The 20025-nt window shown below is 38.3% G+C and overlaps 2 protein-coding genes across 5 annotated transcripts in view; both read left to right on the plus strand.

Moving 5' to 3' along the window:
* The window catches only part of TBX20 (T-box transcription factor 20), a 51320-nt gene extending 48861 nt beyond the window's left edge, over window positions 1-2459 (plus strand). Inside the window, exons 7-8 of the mRNA XM_012461293.2 lie at window positions 258-370; window positions 2060-2459. Coding sequence (XP_012316716.1) covers window positions 258-370; window positions 2060-2400 — 454 coding nt within the window. The 3' untranslated portion in view covers window positions 2401-2459. The remainder of the gene's footprint in view (window positions 1-257; window positions 371-2059) is intronic.
* A 17149-nt stretch (window positions 2460-19608) lies between these two features.
* DPY19L2 (dpy-19 like 2) overlaps window positions 19609-20025 on the plus strand; it is a 104463-nt gene continuing 104046 nt past the window's right edge. For 3 of the 4 annotated variants that reach the window (XM_021669352.2, XM_021669353.2, XM_064380464.1), the window contains exon 1: window positions 19609-19683. Coding sequence is in view for 1 of the 4 variants with exons in the window: in XM_064380463.1 (XP_064236533.1) it covers window positions 19647-19683 (37 nt within the window). In the remaining 3 variants the exon portion in view is untranslated. The remainder of the gene's footprint in view (window positions 19684-20025) is intronic. The other variant, XM_064380463.1, reaches the window with a different exon arrangement.

A 20025-nucleotide genomic window follows, 5' to 3' on the forward strand; every position in this document is an offset into this window, starting at 1 on the left:
TCATTTTATAGGATTTCAGGGGGTTGTCCATATCCTAGTCAGTCAGGTTTGCTTGCAGTCATGCACCTGAGGTCATGTATCTCAGGAGTCACTGTACTACAGAATAAATGTACATGTTTTGAATTTCATTTTTCCATGCAGTGGTGCATTTTGGCTGCGAAAATGGCTTTGCTGATTAGTGAGTTACCTCTAAGACCTCTCTCTATCTCTGAGTCCTTTACATTTTAGTTAACCTGTGATGTATCATTCTAACCTAGGGAAAGTGTGGAGAGCCTGATTCAAAAGCATTCCTATGCGCGCTCACCCATCCGCACCTATGGAGGAGAAGAGGATGTCTTGGCGGATGAGAGTCAGACAACCCCAAATCGAGGTAAGGCAGCTTCCAAGGCCATGGAATTGCTGGAGCCAGAAAACCTAAAGGAGAGTGGGGGCAGATCATTGATGAGACAGCCAGTCCTCAGAGTACATGATGCTCGAAAAGGATTTCAGGAGCCTCCCTGGGAAAGGACAGACCCTGACAGTGATCCTCACACATTTCATTATTTTGCCTTTGAGTCATAGGCTATGATGCTGCCTGCAGGTTTCCTATGGTTTGGTTTTTTTAGTGAAAGAATATTGAGCCTTTGAGTCAGGGATCAGGAGTTACTTGTCCATGATTTAGTACATAAGAGCTATTGAACTTTGGGAGCAGTCCCCAAGTCCTTCTCAACCTCCGTTTTATAATCTGAAAATCAGGGAATATATCTGTTCCATCTGTGTCAGGAATAATTTGTTAGAATCAAAAACCAAATTAGAAAATACTTTTAAAAGAGGATTGTCCTAGTGAAGGATATTACATAGAGGCAGTGGCCCCAATGGTGCCAGCAGGAACTGAACAAAGTTTCTCTGTTGCCAAGGCTCAGAGAGCAGTCCCCTGCATCTGGGAAGAGAGTCCAGAGAAGAGCCCAGAGGTGCCCATTCTGGGAACAGGAAAGTTCACATAGGGAGAGAGCCCTCTGTCATTGTTTTATGTCCTTGATATGAAAGCATATAATCTGTGAAAACATAGGACATTTCTTATATCTCAGTGCAGGTGAACCACTAGTATTACCGTTGACTCTTGAACAGCACAGTGGTTAGGGGCACCAACTCCCATGTGGTCTAAAACGTGCCTATAACTTTTGACTTCGTAAAACTTAACTGCTGATAGCCTACTGTTGATCAGAAGCCTTACCTATAACACAAACAGTCAATTCATACATATTCTGTGTGATACATGTATTATATTCTGTATTCTAATAATAAACTAGAGAAAAAGTTATTAAGAAAATAATGAGAAAGGAAATATATTTACTCTTCCTTAAGGGGAAGTGGATCATCATAAAGGTTGTCATCCTCATCTTCACACTGAGTAGGTAGAGGAAGAAGAGGAAGGGTTGACCCTGCTATCTCGGAGGTTGAGGAGGCTGAAGAGGTGGAGGAGGTGAAAGTGAGGCAAGAGGGTCAGGCACACTCAGTGCAAATTGTATTGAAAAATACCTGCATGTAAGTGGACTTGTGCAGTTCTAACCCCTGTTGTTCAAGGGTCAACTGTATACAGTCAGAAAATTCAGTGTCAACTCTATTCTAAATTTCTGGATGCTGCGATGTAGGAAAACTTGCTTTCTTAGATTTCACAGCAGTTTTGGAAACCAGACAGCTTGGTAGAGATTTAGTACATTCAGCCTTCCTTATGACACTACAGAGTCAGAACAGACATGAGGTGTTTGCAGCTCCTTTTAAGAGAATCAAGTCATTACCTGCAGGCAGGGTATTAATGTTTTGGCCACTCTGTGGGAGTGTGCAGGCTATCCAATGAGTTGTCTTTTTCCATTTAGTAAATTCTCCTTCCATGCAGGGTATAACTATCATCTTCTTATCTAGGTAGATTTGTCTCATGATAAATCTCATGTGTGTTTGTCCTTTTAAATTACAGATATATTAAATATTCTTCAATACAAATAGATCTTTACAGATAATTTAATTCTTGATCTGTACATTGAGAGAGTGTTTACAGTCTAATGAGTCTTTTTCCTTACAGGGTCAGCCTTTACAACATCTGATAATTTGTCACTAAGTTCCTGGGTATCATCTTCTTCCAGTTTTCCTGGGTTTCAGCACCCACAGTCCCTGACTGCTCTTGGCACCAGCACAGCATCTATAGCAACACCCATTCCTCACCCCATCCAGGGTTCTCTGCCTCCATATAGCCGACTGGGAATGCCTCTGACCCCATCGGCCATTGCCAGCTCCATGCAAGGGAGTGGCCCCACATTCCCTTCATTCCACATGCCGCGATACCATCACTATTTTCAGCAGGGGCCCTATGCTGCCATTCAAGGACTGCGCCATTCCTCTGCTGTGATGACGCCATTTGTATGACTCTTCTAAAAATGAGAGAATCCAGATCCAGAATGCGCAAATGGGTATGGAAATATAGGACAGGGATGGGTGGGTGGGATGGGGGTATTGGAGCAGGGGCTTTCCAGGAGACATGGGACCTATCAAAGAGGAGAGCTGGACTCACAATAAAACCTACCACTGAGGGAATGCACCATGGACCAGGATTCATCTGTAGTTGGGGGACAGCTCTTGGGTTCAGGAGAGAATCCATGTAAAGTTCTCAGCCAGCTTGAAAGTTTAATAATACAAGGCTGATGAATCTTAAGGTGCATTATTCCTCATGGTTAAAATGCTGTGTTGATGCAGTAATGTATAAAATCATTGTGTATAAGGTTTCATTTTGCTTTTCACAGGATAAAAGACTCTTCAAAGAGGGCATACTATATAGCATACTGACCATGATGACTAACTGAAGTCAATTTATCCCTGTAGAAAATTGGAGCCAGTAGAAAATATTTGTAGTGATGTAGCATAAGCATGTTTAGTTTTCTTTTGTGTTAGTCTGCTGGGGAAGGAGCTGAGATAATGCTAATGCATCCTGTTTTGTGGATGAATACAAGGTAATGACTTCACAAAGTTCTATTTGTAATATTGAAGGGCCAGTAACCAACAAGCTCGGTTTTCACAGTCTTCTTTCTTCCTCGTTCTCTGTATTGCAAATACTTGCCAGGGTTAGGGTTAGGGCTAGAGTTATGGAGGAAAAATCTTCCATATACAGTTTTGAAGCAAGAGCCTCTGTATGTTACATGGTAAAACTGAAGTTTGATTTTTCCGGGCTGCATTCTAAACACACTACTGACTAATTCACTGAGGAACACTCCAAAGCCTAGGCATGTTGTTATGTGAGGCTTGCTTTCACTTACAGCTGCAACAGAAAGATGGTTGTTCTATTCCAAAAGGAGTTCTCTGCCATTGGTGCCAGAGGTCCCTTCATTTTCACTTCAGTTTTGGGAGACCTTATGGATGTTGAAATGCATCCAGACAAATTCTCATTTTCAGTAAATCTGCTTTGTTGTTACTGCCACTGATTGACAGGGATTTAAGAATGACCATTCTAAACGCCGGGATGGCCATGACTTAACCTATACTCCTGAGTAGAAATGTGTCCATACATCTAATTTGGCCTTTTTTCTCACTGTGTTACATTCAATGACTCTATTACCATTTTGTTAGGTCTGTAATATTAAACCACTTGTTAACGTAATGGCTCCATAACTGAAATGTTGGTAGTTCTTATAAGTAAACTAAAGCATTCTTCCACTTTATTTTCAGCTTTTGCTATCTTCTTAAGCTTCTTTTAATGTTTATAATAGTAACAAATTATATTTTGGTTCTATATGACCTGTATATTGTTTTTGAACAACCTATATATAAGCATTTACAGTCAGGGTAACACATAGGCATTTTGCAACAGTTTATTTCCCTAATAACAGAGATTTAATGAAATTAATAGTTTTTCAACTTTAGATTTAATGCACTTCAACTACAGGATGTAACCTGTTCTCTTAGCAAATTTCTGTAAAACTCTAATTTAATTTTTGTATGTAATATTCGTTCTACTCTTCTTGCTACGAAAGTATTGAATCTGTTAAAAGAGATGGGAACTATTTCTATTGACAGGAGAAGTGTATTTGGGAGGAAATGCAATATACTTATCACATCAGACTCCCAAGGGATTTTATTTGATGGTTTTAATGTTAGCCTCTTTCATATCACATGCTTTTCTTGGGCACTTTCAGCCTATGAAACAAGGCATCATGGCACAGCCTGTCTAGGTGATGCTGTTGTTGGATTTTGCACTTGCTATTGTCCACTATACTCCACAGTTTACTTACAGAAAAGCATGGGCTGTGTTAACAAAGCATCTCATGATCCTACAGCAAACACTGTGGGCTAATTTTTAACTTGTTGCATGTTAGGCTGTAGTATCCACAGGTACTTTGTTTTCAAACAAAGTACAGATGTGTATTTCTTTTAAAAAGCAGTTATGAGTAATGTTTAAACTATCCATAGAGCTAGGATAGAGGTTTAATATTTAATAGCTGGTCCATTGCCAGTGTTCCTTTGAATATAGAGTACTGCTGCTTAAAGCAGGAATAACAAAAAAATGTTGTTTTACGTAATGCTACTCAATAACCCCGATAAATTACTGGTCATCTAAGGTGAATCTGTGTCTAAATTTTCTTTTTAAAGAGGATGAAAGATTGTTTTAACACATACTGTTTTGACATTTCTACCATCTGTGTGTCTCAAAGAGATTTGTGTGTTTTTGTTAAATATAGATTTACACTAGTATTTCCTGACTTTATAATTTTATTTTGTAATTAAGCAATACAAGACTACAAATAAGAGTGTTTAGCGAAAACAAAGACTAGTCAGACCTAAAATTCTAAATTGGATATATATTTTTAAGTATTATTCAAACCAGAGAAAAGAAGCACAAGTGAAATAGAGCTTAACCTAATCAGAGTCACTTGAGCCATGGAAACCAAGGGGTAGAAATTTTCCCTACCTGGGCCTTTCTGAAGTATCCTGGTGATTGATTCTTATTAAACCCTTGGGGGTTTAGTATTTAAAATTCCAAAGCCCGTTCTAGCAAAAGTAATTTCAAGAACTACATATTTAATGGGAAAGCCAATTGAATCATAAAGAACATGAATTATAATATGTTTAGAATATAGTCAGGGTCTCCCCCAACCCCGAGTATATTACGGTGTCAAAAAGCTTGGCTAATGGGAAGTGCTGCTAAAAAGAGGTCCTGCCAGATCTACATTATCTAATCCCAAGGAATTAATTCAGAACTTAATAGGTTTTGCAATGGTGATTTGTTTTTAAAACATCAATAATTCTGAGTAGATTCAATTTTTTTAAGATTTAGTCAGTCTTCCTGTCTCCTCTGTCTACCCTTGACAATATATAGGTAAACATATCCAGCTTGTCTAATACATCACAGATTATTAGTTAACAAGGTCTAAATTAGTGAACTTACATTGTATTGCTGGACCTTTTGAGTTAATAACAATGGTAACTTGTCCCAAGGCCTACCACCATTCCTAGTAGGTGGGGACAGAGTAAGAGATATTAAGAAGTTTCCTGGTGAGTCATCATCTAGTAAAGGCCCTGTGTAGGGCTATATTATAGTAGGAGTTACATTGACTTCTGGGGCATTCCAAGGTCTCCCCTCCTTATCCATGTCTCTGTTATTTTCCTTCTCCAGCCAGGACAACACACTTTCTTCTCCAGCTGCTCCCTCCCCACCAAAAAGGAAAAAGAAAACTCTCTAAAAGGCCAAGGAACAAATATTCTTAGATATAAAGCATCCACGTTCCATGCTGCCTTTTTCAAAGAGATGTTAGGATATTTACCCCATTTCTGTATTTCACAATAGCTTTTCAGGCTGTCCTGCATATATAAGCTGACTTATATTGAAAAAATCACTTTCAAATAAAGAGGATGAAATGACTTTACACCCCATTAAATACTCAGTCAAGCTTAGCCATGACTCAGTAACTAAAAAGTTCAAAAAATCCAGTTATGTAATGTGCAGTGTAACAAATTGTTAAGAAAAACAACTTAATCTTCCAATGACTAAGTAAGAAAAACTGTTGTCATTGTTAAACATGTAGTAAACTGATAATTATTACAAACAAAGCAGTACTCTACCCTAAATCTAGACAATGCAGTGGACAGAACATAAGATTTTCAGCTTTCTCCTTTAAAGAGCTGTGCCTGGCTGGAGGATGGGTTTTATACAAGTTTTAATGTTATTTTAGAATGTACAGATTTTTTTTGTAAACACACATAGGGAAGGTTACAAACTTCTTAAATTTTAGAAAACCATCAAATCCTTTCGTTGCTACTTATATTCTATGCCAATTATAATATTCCAAGACTTATCTTTCTTCAGAATGCTTAAATATGGAAAGGTTCATTTATAAATATTTGATAGGTAAATATTTCATATGTATTTTCTAGCCCTTTTTTCTCTGTCCTGCTCTCAAATAATTTCACTACCCTCTCCTTTTTAAATGAAATATCTTGATAATAGGTAAACAAAATCATTTTTGTGAAATAATACATATGGACAAAAAATACAACTTGTATTTTACTTCTGGCTCATTAAAATATTGTGTTTAGTTGTTTTTTTTCTCCCTTATTTCCAGAAACGTAAAAGAAGTTGTTTTATTTCCTACAGTATAAAATTGGATAAAGCCTCTTTAGTAGACACTATCACAGTTCTGTTGTTTGCTGTGTTCATTTGCTTATGAATTGCGTGAGAACAGTCACTGTAATGAAATGTGTGTGCTGGGGGTGGGGGAAGGGCATGGGAAATGTTTTATGAAAAAAAGAAGTTATAAGCCTAATACTATGAAGTAACATCTAATGCAGTTCTTTTTAAGTGCAATATATTTATTTCTGCTAGAAATGTATTATCAACCTTATGTAATATTTGAAGCATTACATATTATTTGTAAACAGCTTAAAATTATATATTACCCCAATTGTACATAAGTACAAATGTGTGGATATTAGTTTCTTTCATTAAAAATTGTGTTTTTTTAAAAATATATATGCACCCACTTACACCTTTCATTCTCTTATACGCTGTGTTTTATGATGTTTGGTACCTGTTTCCTTACCTGATAAAAAGGATTAGATAAGATTGTGGGTCATGGCTGGCCACTCACAGGCTGGACACAGCACGGGATTACTGCACAGTGTTTTGGGTTTGTCTTTAGTATTTGAAAGCCTTTGGAAAAGACATTGCTCTCAAGTTCCCACCATTTTCCATTTTTCTGCACCCAGTCCCCTTCACTCGTTTATGCTACCCAGTGAACCCTCAGAATCACATGATTTTGCACCTCTCTGTACTGAATTATACTGAAGACTCCATAAAACTTAAAACCTACTGTCTCTTATTTCAGCCATGAGTACTTGGATATGCTGTAATGATATTACACAAAGCAGAATGACACAAAATAAGATTAACCAAATTATAAGTCTTAATCCTCCTTCCACACGACAGTCCTTCAAAATATTTGATGTTATCATACCTCCTGCCTTCAAAAGTCTACCTCAGTTATCCTTAATTTTTTGTGTGCATGCCTAACAGCAACCTTTTAGAAATCTTTTATTTGGAAGAATTTCATGCTATGGAAAAGTTGCAAGAATAATTTAAAGAAACCCTGTGCACCCTTTACCCAGATTCACAATTGTTAACCTTTTGCCCCATTTACTGTATCGTGTGCATTTACCGTGAGTAGTGTGTGCATAAACATATAGGCACACAAAGAGATATGTAATATATACAGATTTTTCTGAACCACTTGAGGGTAAATAGCACATCATGCCCCACTATTTCTAAATAATTCAAAGTATATTTGCTAAAAACAAGAAGATTCCACAAAATAATCACAGTGGAGTTAGCAATTTGAGGAGATTTGATGATGCAATATTGTGATATATCATCTGTATTCCAGATTTGTCAAATGACTCAGTAATGTCTTTTGTAGCATATTTTTTCTTTAGTGCAGATCCACTTCAAGAGCACATATTGTATCTAGTCATGATGCTACTTCAGTCTCCTTAAATACAGTATAGCTCTTCAGCCTGTCTTTGTCTTACAGGGCAAAAGGATTCCTATTGTATTAGAAATCATGAATTCATGCTGATGCCTCCAATTCCAATGCACTTCCCCAGAGTCCTTTTTTCTTGCTTTTCCCCTTTCTATATCTGTATGGATATGGTAGAAGAAGGCTCAACAATAACCTCAACATATTTGTGTACCTAACTCTACCATACACTTAAAACTAATTTCAGATTGCTTCACTAGTACAACTACAATATACAAACCTTCTAAAAAGAAGTCAGCATTGTTTGCATTGTTTCCCTGATACTCAACTAAGAATACATAGCCAAATGACATGTTCAGCAGTTACTTGATTAATTCATTTTTTGTACTCCTGGATGGTTATGTTACTCATGCACAATACAAGTGGGTTTATTTGTTCAGTTTGCTTGAAGTTTTAATGAATATTTTCCTTCCTATTTTTACTGATTTTTTTAAAAACAGAAAATGATGTGCTTCTAACAAACTCGTAGAACTAATAATTGATTATGGCAATGTTGAATTATAGCCAGGTTAGAGGATACAAGAGTAATACTTTAAAAAGACAGTTGCTTTCCTATATACCAGCAATGAACAATTGGAATTTGAAATAAAGTTATATCGTCACTTAAAAAAAAAAATAGGAAAAAATAGGTATAAATAAAATATTCACAAAGGCAATATGAGGAAAACCACAAAACTCTGATGAAAGAAATCAAAGAAGATCTAAATAAATGGAGAGATAGTCCATGTTCATGGATAGTTAGACTCAATATTGTTAGGATGTCTGCTCTCCCCAACTTGATCTATAGATTCAATGCAAACACAACCAAAATCCCAGCCAGTTACTTGTGGCTAAGAACAAACTGATTCTAAAATTTATGTAGCAAGGCAAAAGACCCAGAATAGCCAACACAGTATTGAAGAAGAAAAACAAAGTCAGAGGACTGACACCACCCAACTTCAAAACTTACTACAAAACTATAGTAATAAAGAATATATACAATACTAAATAAAGAAAATATACTTACTACAAAAATATAGTAATAAAGTGTGCTATTGGCAAGAGACAGAGAGCCTAGAACTAGGCCCAATAAATATAGTTAAATGACCTTTGACAATAGAACAAAGGCAGTTCAGTAATAATCTTTTCAATAAATGGTACTGGAACAACTGAATATCCACATGCAAAATCATAAGTCTAAACACAGACCTTAAACCTTTTGCAAAAATTAACTTAAATGGATCATAGACTTAAACACAAAATGCAAAACTATAAAACTTCTAGAAAGTAACAGGAGAAAACCTAGGTAGCTTTGGTTTTTTTAGGCACAATAACAAAAGCACAATCCATTAACAAAAATTATTAACATGATGGATTGCATGAAAATTAAAAACTTATGTGAAAAACATTGTTAAGAGAATAAAATATCTACACTCTGAGAGAAAGTATTTAAAAAAACACATATCGGATAGAGGATTTGTATTTCAAATATACACAGAGGTCTTAAAACTCAACTATAAGGAAAAAAATTATGGGCAAAAGATCGCTCTGAACAGATACTTAATCAAAGATATACAAATCAAAGATGGCAAATAAGTATATGAAAAGATGCTCAACATCACATGTGAGTAGGGAGTTGCAAATTAAAACATGATCTACAACTACATACCTATTAGAAGAGGTAAAATTCAAAACACTGGCAACACTAATGCTGGTGAGGATGTGGAGCAATAGGAACTCTCATTGCTTGTGGAATGCAAAGTGGTATAGCCATTTAAAAAGATAGTTTGCCAATTTCTTTCAAAGTTAACATAGTCTTATCATATGATCTAGCAAGTATGTTCCCAGGTATGTGCCCAAGTGAGTTGAAAAAATATGTCCACATAAAAATCTGCACATGACTGTTTACAGCAGCTTTAACAATAATTGCCAGAACATAGAACTAAGATGTCCTTCAAGAGGTAATGGATGAACAATCTGTGGTACATCTGTTATTCATACAATGGAATATTTTTCAGCAATAAAGAGAAATGCACTATCAAGCTGTGAAAAGACTTGGCGGAATCTCAAATACATATTGCTAGTTTAAAAAGGGCTATACACTGGACGGTTCTAATTGTATGACATTCTGGAAAAGGCAAAATTACAGAGATAGTAAAATGATTGGTGGCTTCCATGGTTTGAGGGGAGGGAGTGAAGAATGAAGGGATGGCACACAGGTGATATTTAGGCCAGTGAAATAACTCTGTGATGCTACTATAATAGTAGATACATGAAATCATGTGTTTGTCAATACTCATGCAACTGTGCAACTTAGACTAAGCCATAAGGTAACCTATGGACTTTTTAGTTAATGCACCTATATTGGTTCATCAATTGTAACAGATACACTACAATAATGCAATAGTTGGAAACTGTACAACTTGCTCCTGAATGATCACTGGATAAACAATGAAATGAAGGCAGAAATAAAGATGTTCTTTGAAACCAATGAGAATGAAGACACAACGTACCAGAATCTCTGGGATTTAAAACAGTGTCTAGACGGAAATTTATAGCAATAAATGCCCACATGAGAAGTGAGGAAAGATCTAAAATCGACACTCTATTGTCAAAAGAGCTAGAGGAGCAAGATCAAACAAATTCAAAAGCTATCAGAAGACAAGAAATAACTAAGATCAGAGCAGAACTGAAAGAGATAGGGACACAAAAAACCCTTCAAAAATCAATAAATCCAGGAGTTGATTTTTTTTTGAAAGGATCAGCAAAATAGATAGACTGCTAGCCAGACTAATAAAATAAAAGAGAGAAGAATTGAATAGATGCAATAAAAAATGATAGAGGGGATATCACCACCGATTCCACAGAAATACAAACTACCATCAGAGATTACTACAAACAACTCTATGCACATAAATGAGTAAACCTGGAAGAAATGGATAAATTCCTGGACCCTTGGACTCTCCTGAGCCTAAACCAGGAAGAAGTTGAAACCCTGAATAGACCAGTAACAAGGGCTGAAGTTGAGGCAGCAATTAATAGCCTACCAACCAAAAAAAGCCCAGGTCCAGACAGGTTCACAGCTGAATTTTATCAGACGTACAAAGAGGAGCTGGTACCATTACTTCTGAAACTAACCCAAACAAAACAAAAAGAGGGAATCCTCCTTAACTCATTTTATGAGACCAACATCATCTTGATACCAAAACCTGGCAGAGACACAACAAAAAAAGAAAACCTCAGGCCAATATCCACAATAAACATAGATGCAAAAATCTTCAATAAAATACTGGCAAACGAAATGCAACAGCACATCAAAAAACCTATCCATCACTATCAAGTAGGTTTCATCCCGGGGATACAAGGCTGGTTCAACATACACAAATCTATAAATGTAATCGATCATGTAAACAGAACCAAAGACAAAAACCACATGATCATCTCAATAGATTCAGAGAAAGCCCTTGACAAAATTCAACAGCCCTTTATGCTAAAAACTCTCAATAAGATATCCACGGAACACGTATCAAAATAATAAAAGCTATTTACAACAAACCCACAGCCAACATCATACTGAAAGGGCAAAAAATGGAAGCCTTCCCTTTGAAAACTGGCACTAGACAAGGATGCCCTGTCTCACCATTCCTATTCAATATAGTATTGGAAGTTCTAGCCAGAGCAATCAGTCAAGAAAGAGAAATAAAGGGTATTCAATTAGGAAAAGAGGAAGTCAAATTGTCTCTATTAACAGATGGCATGATTGTATATTTAGAAGATCCCATCGTCTCAGCCCAGAATCTCCTTAAGCTGATAAGCAATTTTAGCAAAATCTCAGGATACAAAATCAATGTGCAGAAATCACAAGCCTTCTATACACCAATAACAGACAAACAGAGAGCCAAATCATGAGAGAACTCCCATTCAGAATTGCTTCAAAGAGAATAAAATACCTAGAAATACAACTAACAAAGGATGTGAAGGACCTCTTCAAGGAGAACTACAAACCTCTGCTCAATGAAATAAGAGAAGACACAAACAGATGTAAAAACATTCCATGCTCATGGTTAGGAAGAGTCAATATCGTGAAAATGGCCATACTGCCCTAAGTAATTTACAGATTCAACGCTATCCCCATCAAGCTACCACTGACCTTCTTTAAAGAATTGGAAAAAACCATTTTAAACTTCATATGGAACCAAAAAAGAGCCTGCATAGCCAAGACAATCCTGAGCAAAAAGAAAAAAGCTGGAGGCATCACGCTACCCTGACTTCAAACTATACTACAAGGTTACAGTAATCAAAACAGCATGTTACTGCTACCAAAACAGAGATATAGACCAATGGAACAGAACAGAGGCCTTGGAGGCAATGCCACACATCTACAACCATCTGATCTTTGACAAACCTCACAAAAACAAGCAATGGGGAAAGGATTCCCTGTTTAATAAACGGTGTTGGGAAAACTGGCTAACCATGTGCAGAAAGCAGACACTGAATCTCTTCCTCACACCTTACACTAAAATTAACTCCAGATGGATTAAAGATTTAAACATAAGACCTAACAGCATAAAAACCCTAGAAGAAAACCTAGGCAATACCATTCAGAACATAGGCATAGGCAAGGAGTTCATGACTAAAACACCAAAAGCATTGGCAACAAAAGCCAAAATAGACAAATGTGACCTAATTAAACTTAAGAGTTTCTGCACAGCAAAGGAAACAATCATTAGAGTGAACCAGCAACCATCAGAATGGGAAAAATATTTTGCCATCTACCCATCTGACAAAGGGCTAATATCCAGAACCTACAAAGAACTAAAGCAGATTTACAAGAAAAAAATAAACAAACCCACTCAAAAGTGGGCAAAGTATATGAACAGACACTTTTCAAAAGAAGACATTTATGAGGCCAACAAACATGTGAAAAAATGCTCATCATCACTGGTCCTTAGAGAAATGCATATCAAAACCACATTGAGATACCATTTCATGCCAATTAGAATGGTGATCATTAAAAAATCTGGAGACAACAGATGCTGGAGAGGATGTGGAGAAATAGGAACACTTTTACACTGTTGGTGGGAGTGTAAATTAGTTCAACCATTGTGTAAGACAGTGTGGTGATTCCTCAAGGATCTAGAAATAGAAATTCCATTTGACCCAGCAATCCCATTACTGGGTATATACCCAAGGGATTATAAATCATTCTATTATAAAGATACATGCACACATATGTTCATTGTGGCACTGTTTACGATAGCAAAGACCTGAAACCAACCCAAATGCCCATCAATGATAGACTGGACAGGGAAAATGTGGCACATATACACCATGGAATACTATGCAGCCATAAAATGGATGAGTTCATGTCTTAGGGACATCGATGAATCTGGAAACCATCATTCTCAGCAAACTGACACAAGAACAGAATACCAGACACCACATGTTCTTACTCATAAGTGGGTGTTGAACAATGAGAACACATGGGCACAGGGAGGGGAACATCACACACTGGAGTCTGTTGGATGGTTGGCGGCTAGGGGAGGGACAGTGGGGTGTGGGAAGGTTGGGGAGGGATAACATTGGGAGAAATGCCTCATGTAGGTGATGGAGGGTTGGAGGCAGCAAACTACCATGGCATATGTATACCTATGCAACAATCCTGCAAGATCTGCACATGTACCCCAGGACTTAAAGTACAAATATATATATATATAAGCCAGGCATGATGGTGGGTGCCTGTAATCATGACTACTTCAGAGGCTGAGGCAGGGGAAATGCTTAAGCCTAGGAGGCAGAGGTTGCAGTGAGCGGACCACTGCACTCCAGCCTGGGCAACAGAGCAGGACTCTGTCTCAAAAAAAAATAAACATGTGCTCTGTGGCAAAGTGAGAAAATCAAGTGCTGAATTTTTGTCAAGGTTCTATAACGACTGAATTTGTAGTCTAGGAAACAGAGAAAACCTAGCCATTCCATGAAGAAATAAAACAGCTTGAATTATTTTAAAAAATAATAATAATGCAATAGTTTAATAATAGGGGAGACTGCCAGGGTTGGGGAGAAGGGCTATATGGGACGTCTATATTTTCTACTTGATTGTTCTGTAAACCCAAAACTACTCGAAAAATAGCCTATTAGTAGAACAATAACAACGAGATACCACTTGAAAACAGGATGCCAAGAGAAAGAAGCCAGTCACAAAGGACTACGTGTTGTATGATAGCATGCATGTGAAATGTCCAGCATAGAAATATCCATAGAGAGGGAAAATAGATTAGTGCATGCCAGAGGCTGGAAGGAGGGAGGAATGGAAATGACTGCTAGTGGCTATGGGGTTTCTTTTAGGAATAGTGAAGATTTAAATTCTGTTTACACTTATAACTAAGACACTGCACTGGTTCTTTAGAAAAATACTTTCAAATTTTAATTAAAAAAAAAAGTCTATCTTGCTTCTTTTGAACCCATGTATACAGTCTTAATTAGGAAACATAAAAGCTGCATAACACAGTGGTTCTTCTACTAATAGATTATAAATTGTCACTGATAAGTATTTCAAAAAGGGTTTCAACAGATGGTAGCAAAGATGAGGAGAGCATTTTGAAATTCCATATTTATCTTTAGGGGATGGGTTCATACTTAGGTGAAAGCAGAGCTCTGCTGCCTCTAACAAGTCTGGTGGTCTTGAAGAAAACACTTATTATTCATTTACAGCTGTCTCCCTCTACTCCTTATTCTCTAGTTGCCATTTAGGCTGCTAGTAGAGAGAAGTAATTAGAAAATAAGAACAAGGAGGCCCACCCTACTTAGAGACTGGGCAGCCAGTGCAGGTGGGAAGCAATCAGAGGAACAGAGGTCAGGGACGAGAGCGAGGCCAGGTTGGGGGTGGATACACACAGAAAGTACATTGGAACTCTTGGAAGTTTCAACTTGTTATTACAGATACCTTTCTCCCATAGTCCAAAACACAGCATTATGCAATGTATCACATACAGATGCATTTACATCTAAACTTGCTGTATGCTTCATAACAAGTTGGTGTCTTTCCACTTTCTCCTTGATGCAGCACCTGCATCCAATACGAATTTAAAGAGGCTCCATAAAGTAATTCAACAGCAGCAAATATGCTGTTTAAAACGAGTCAATCCAAGACATGTAAATCCAAGAAAGGTTTTTGACCGAAGCAGTTGTTTTATAAAATCAACATGTGCAAAGACACTCTTTTAGTGGAGGCAACTTGCTGAAGAAGAATTTGAAAGAATCTTTTAACATTTACAAACAGACCAATTTGAAATTATGTAGAAAGTAAGTAGGCTCCTAGAACATAATACCTACAGCTATCCTATTTTTTTAAAGACAAAAATGGAGCTACAGGATTAAATACAGGATGTATTTCATGTTTGAATTTATAGAAAAAGTCTTAGAGAGGTATAATGGAAGTGAAGAAAATTACTAAATAAATATGAGAGCCTAAGAATTTTGCCACCATCTTTTGGAATAACTAATGCTGATAAACCAGAGACAAATACTTCGGTGCCAATTACAACTCCTTGCACTGTACAAAAGGGGAAAGTATCTTCATGCATAAGAAATTGTGAGACAGCACAAATAAAAACCCATCTTTTCTGCAGAAAGGGTTTAAACTGAAATGTGTATTTTAAATTACCAAATTATAAGTGGAAAAGTTTGTAATGTTTTCAAAATGATCTTTGCTGAACTACCTCTATCTAGCCCGGAGGCTAGAGATGGAACTTAACTATCCACTTAAATTTATATCTATGTATTTGTGCAAAGTTAAAAACTTTTAAATCTAATAAATTCTCTGAATCAATGAAAACAAAGTCATTATTATTTGGAAAACTAAATATTGACCATGAGGATTATCTTAATTATTTTGATATGTGAAATATACAATGTAATTTTTATGTGGGGTTACATTTGGAATTTCTCTACATTTCATATTCAGTAAATGGATTTATTATAAGAACAGTGATTTTTTTTGAAGAATGAATTTAATAAGTACCTGTTTTGAAATTTTGATTTACAGATCATTGTTGCCATCTGCTGGTTACATAGTTTAATTGCATTTTTTAAAAATCCCCATTGCTTTACTAAGAGACAAGGAAAAACTGAGGCAAGTTCTAGATATCCATACTGGATTAGAAAGCTCTATGTAAGACAAATAATTTACGGCCAGGTACAGTGGCTCATGCCTGTAATCTCAATAGTTTGGAAGGCAGAGGCGGCAGGAGTGCTTGAGGCCAGGAGTTCTAGACCAGCCTGGGCAACATAATGATACCCTGTCTCTACGAAAATAAAGTTAGCTGCGTGTGGTGGCCTGCACCTGTAGTCCAAGCTACTCAGGAGGCTGAGGCAGGAGGATCTCTTGAGATCAAGAGTTCAAGGTTGCAGTGAGCACCACTACACTTTATCCTGTGTGACAGAGTGAGATTCTATCTTAAGTAAAAAAAGCCAAATCACAAGGCATCTCTGTTTCAAAGAGGATAATGCAAGAATGTATTCATCATATCTAATTATAATGTGCTGTTTTAATTGTCAATTCATCATAGACTAATTTATCAAGCTAACTGCTTTAAGTTATTGTCATTAGTTAGTATGCAGCTAAAGTCTGACTCAAATAATCATTCAAAATAACAAGGTAAAAAAAGTGACCACTAATAGAGAAGCTGTAAAAAGGTGAAAACATCCATGATTCTATTCAACTGCAAATAAAACAGTGTCATGATTTCCCTCTTATACACAAATCTACTCCTTTCCTTAGTAGAGTAGATACATAATTATTTAGGCAACTGTCTTCCAGTTAATTAATGAACCTAAAACATGTATTACCGTTCAACAATTACTAACATATCACTTGATGACAAAGAAACCAAGTAGCAAAATATTAACTGGAAGTATTGGCAAAAACAGCAATTACTTTTGCACCAACCTAAATCACTAGTGGACTATAGGATGGTCAATCTAGAACATAATAAAGGAACATTTTTTAAACCATGTGCTGTGTTTTAGATGCTTTACAAGCATTAATTCATTCAGTCATACCATCAGTAAGACAAATATAACTGTCTTCATCTTCAGATGAGGAAATTAATCCTAGAGTGGCTAAATTACTAGCTCAAGGTAATACATTGGTAATCTTCCTATATGAGTCCCCTGTGTAAAAGATTTAGAGTGGCACTTGGCACATAATTTTATGTGTTTACTAAACATCTGAATCATAAAATATATCCTGCTTCTCTTTTCTTTTAACACTGTATCATGACTATTTTCCTATATCATTAAATACCCATTCAAAATGACTTTAGTGGCTGTTATCCTTCACTATATGAATGTTTCATAACTTAGTGTTTGATATTGAGGCCATTTCTGTTTTTTTTCAATGATATAAATAATAGTACAATGAACATTCTTATAAAAAGATTTTTTAGGCAGTTGTGGTGGCTCACGCCTGTAATCCCAGCACTTTCGGAGGCCGAGGCGGGCAAATTACGGGGCCAGGAGTTCGAGACTAGATTGGCCAATATGGTGAAACCCCGTCTGTACTACAGACACAAAATAGCTGGGCGTGGTGGTGGGCGCCTGTATTCCCAGCTGCTGGGGAGGCTGAGGTAGGAGAATCGCTTGAACCGGGGAGGCAGAAGTTTCAGTGAGCCGAGATGGCGCCACTGCACTCCAGCCCAGGCGACAGTGCGAGACTCCGTCTGAAAAAAAAATTAATTTTTTTAAGTGGCAAAAATGACCAGATTTGTACTTTCAAGGGCTAGACCACGGGTAAGAGAGCATGCTTTATCCTAGCCGGACACCAAGTGATACAAAAGGCAACTGGAAACTCCAGAAAAAAACAAACTGACCAAAAAGAAAACAGTCACTCCACTCCATTTATTGTTCCAAAAAACATTAAAACAGTCATATTTTAAAATAAGTTGCTTTCAGTTTGCCTATCCATTCAAGAATATATTCTTATCAACCACCATAAGTACCTTATATTTTAAATTCCACATTGGACAGATAGGATTTATTAGATATTAAAACTTGGGCAAATAACCACATCCCTGATGCTTGATGTTAAAATTTGCATATAGTTATTGCATGAATTGAGAAAACACTTTGAGCACCAAACATAATGCCAGAATGTAGAAATGCTCCTTGAAAAAAACTCACAAAACAAAAACTTAACAGTAATAGCGCTTACTGAATTTAAATGAGTGACAAGATGAATAGTACTCTGGCTAAACAGGTGGGGGCTATCTCGAAAGCTCTGGGATAAAAAAATGAAAAATAAAAAAATAATAATAATAAAAAGATGAATAGTACTGTCAGTTAAGTGTTCCAGACCTTCAGAAAAAGCATAATTAATATGGGCTGGAGAAATGGGCCGGGTCTTGGAAGGAGATAGCATTCAGATGGACAGGGAGAAAAGTATGTGAAAGCCAAGAGGTGGCTTTTCCATATGAGGAAAGGAATTCAGCAGTTACTGTGTCTCGGGCTGTGAACCTTGCTTGAAACGACTGGGATGGAAGATTTGTGTCCCAGGAAGTGGGAAATTAAAGTTGAAAAGGTATATTGGGGCAATTATTAAGGCATTGATGAGCAAGCCTAGGACTTGATTTGTGGGCTATGAGGAACCACGAACATTTTTGTACTGTATTGCATCAGGAAAAATTAACCTGGCCACAGTGAGCCGTGATTTAGACTGCTCAGTTAGGATACGGGAGTTCAATTTGATCCATCATCAAACAAATGGGAAGTGAAGCGGTGTGGACTCCAGCATGTGGCCCATGACAGAGGACCTGGCAATTGTCAGTGGCCCCAGTGCATCTGTGCCAGTTGCTGTGACCTCCTGTAGGGTTGCACGGTGACTGGGAGGCTACACGCTCCCCTCTTAGTTGGTCCTGGCTGGTGTCCGTTTTAGGAAAGCTCTGAAAGCGCTTGAGCACACCGCTCCTAGAACTGACGACTTCTGAGGAACCTTACTGGAAAATAATTTTGCTTTAAGATTCAGTAAATGCTGTCCCGTGCCAAAGAATTGGCATCAACCTGAGGCTCTGGGGTCAGACCCACCGGACTCACGCCGGCTTTGTCACGTGTTGCCCGCAGCCTCGGCCCGATCCCTCCGCATTGGCAAAGGGCACTGACTGTACGATACCCCCGCGATCGTAGGAGAGCAGAGTTTTCCTAGTGCCCGGCTCACCACAGGCGGGTCGGAAAGTCCGTTGGCTTCCCTGGCTCACTTCCTACTGTCATTTCTTTTAGCTGAGATCTTCCCCTTTAATACCTTGTTAATTAACGCGTAACCTTTTGGTTAAAAGGTCAAAGCTAGGCCTAAACCCAAAGAAAAGAATTAAACTACGGGAAGTTCTTCAGACTTAGTCGCCAGCAAGCTTAGGTCCCCAAGCTGTGCGGGGGCGGAGCGCGGAAAAGCGATTGGTGGAGCTGCGCCCACTGGGGGTGTTGCAGGCGCTGGGGAGCGTGCGGAGAGGCTGCTCGAGAGGTGATGGGACTGCGTGAGTGTGGGTGGAGGCTGCGCACATAGGAGGCTGTAGGCGCTGGGAGCGTGTGGAGAGACTGCTTGGAGCTGCGCGCTCTGGGGGCTGCATGCACAAGGAAGCGCGTGAAGGGGGCTGCGCTAGAGGTGATGTGTTCTGCGCGAGTGGAGCTTGGGAGTGTGTGGGGTGCTGTGCGTGGAGCTGCGCACAAGGTCGGGGCTGCACGTACAGGCCGGGGGACCTCGCGCACTGGGGGCTGCAGGAGCTGGGGAGGTTGTGGGGGGCTGTGCGTGGGGCTGCGCACAAGGTCGGGGCTGCACGTACAGGCCGGGGGACCTCGCGCACCGGGGGCTGCAGGAGCTGGGGAGGCTGTGGGGGGCTGTGCGTGGGGCTGCGCTCAGGGCAGGCTGCACGCACGGGGAAGCGCGGAGGCGGGTGTGCTGCGCGCGCAGGGGCTGCCCGCGCGACTGGCTTCGACCGCACGCTCC

This window comes from Aotus nancymaae, unplaced genomic scaffold, assembly GCF_030222135.1.
Source record: "Aotus nancymaae isolate 86718 unplaced genomic scaffold, 86718_ANA_hifiasm-v0.15.2.pri h1tg000025l, whole genome shotgun sequence".
Classification (NCBI taxonomy): domain Eukaryota; kingdom Metazoa; phylum Chordata; class Mammalia; order Primates; family Aotidae; genus Aotus; species Aotus nancymaae.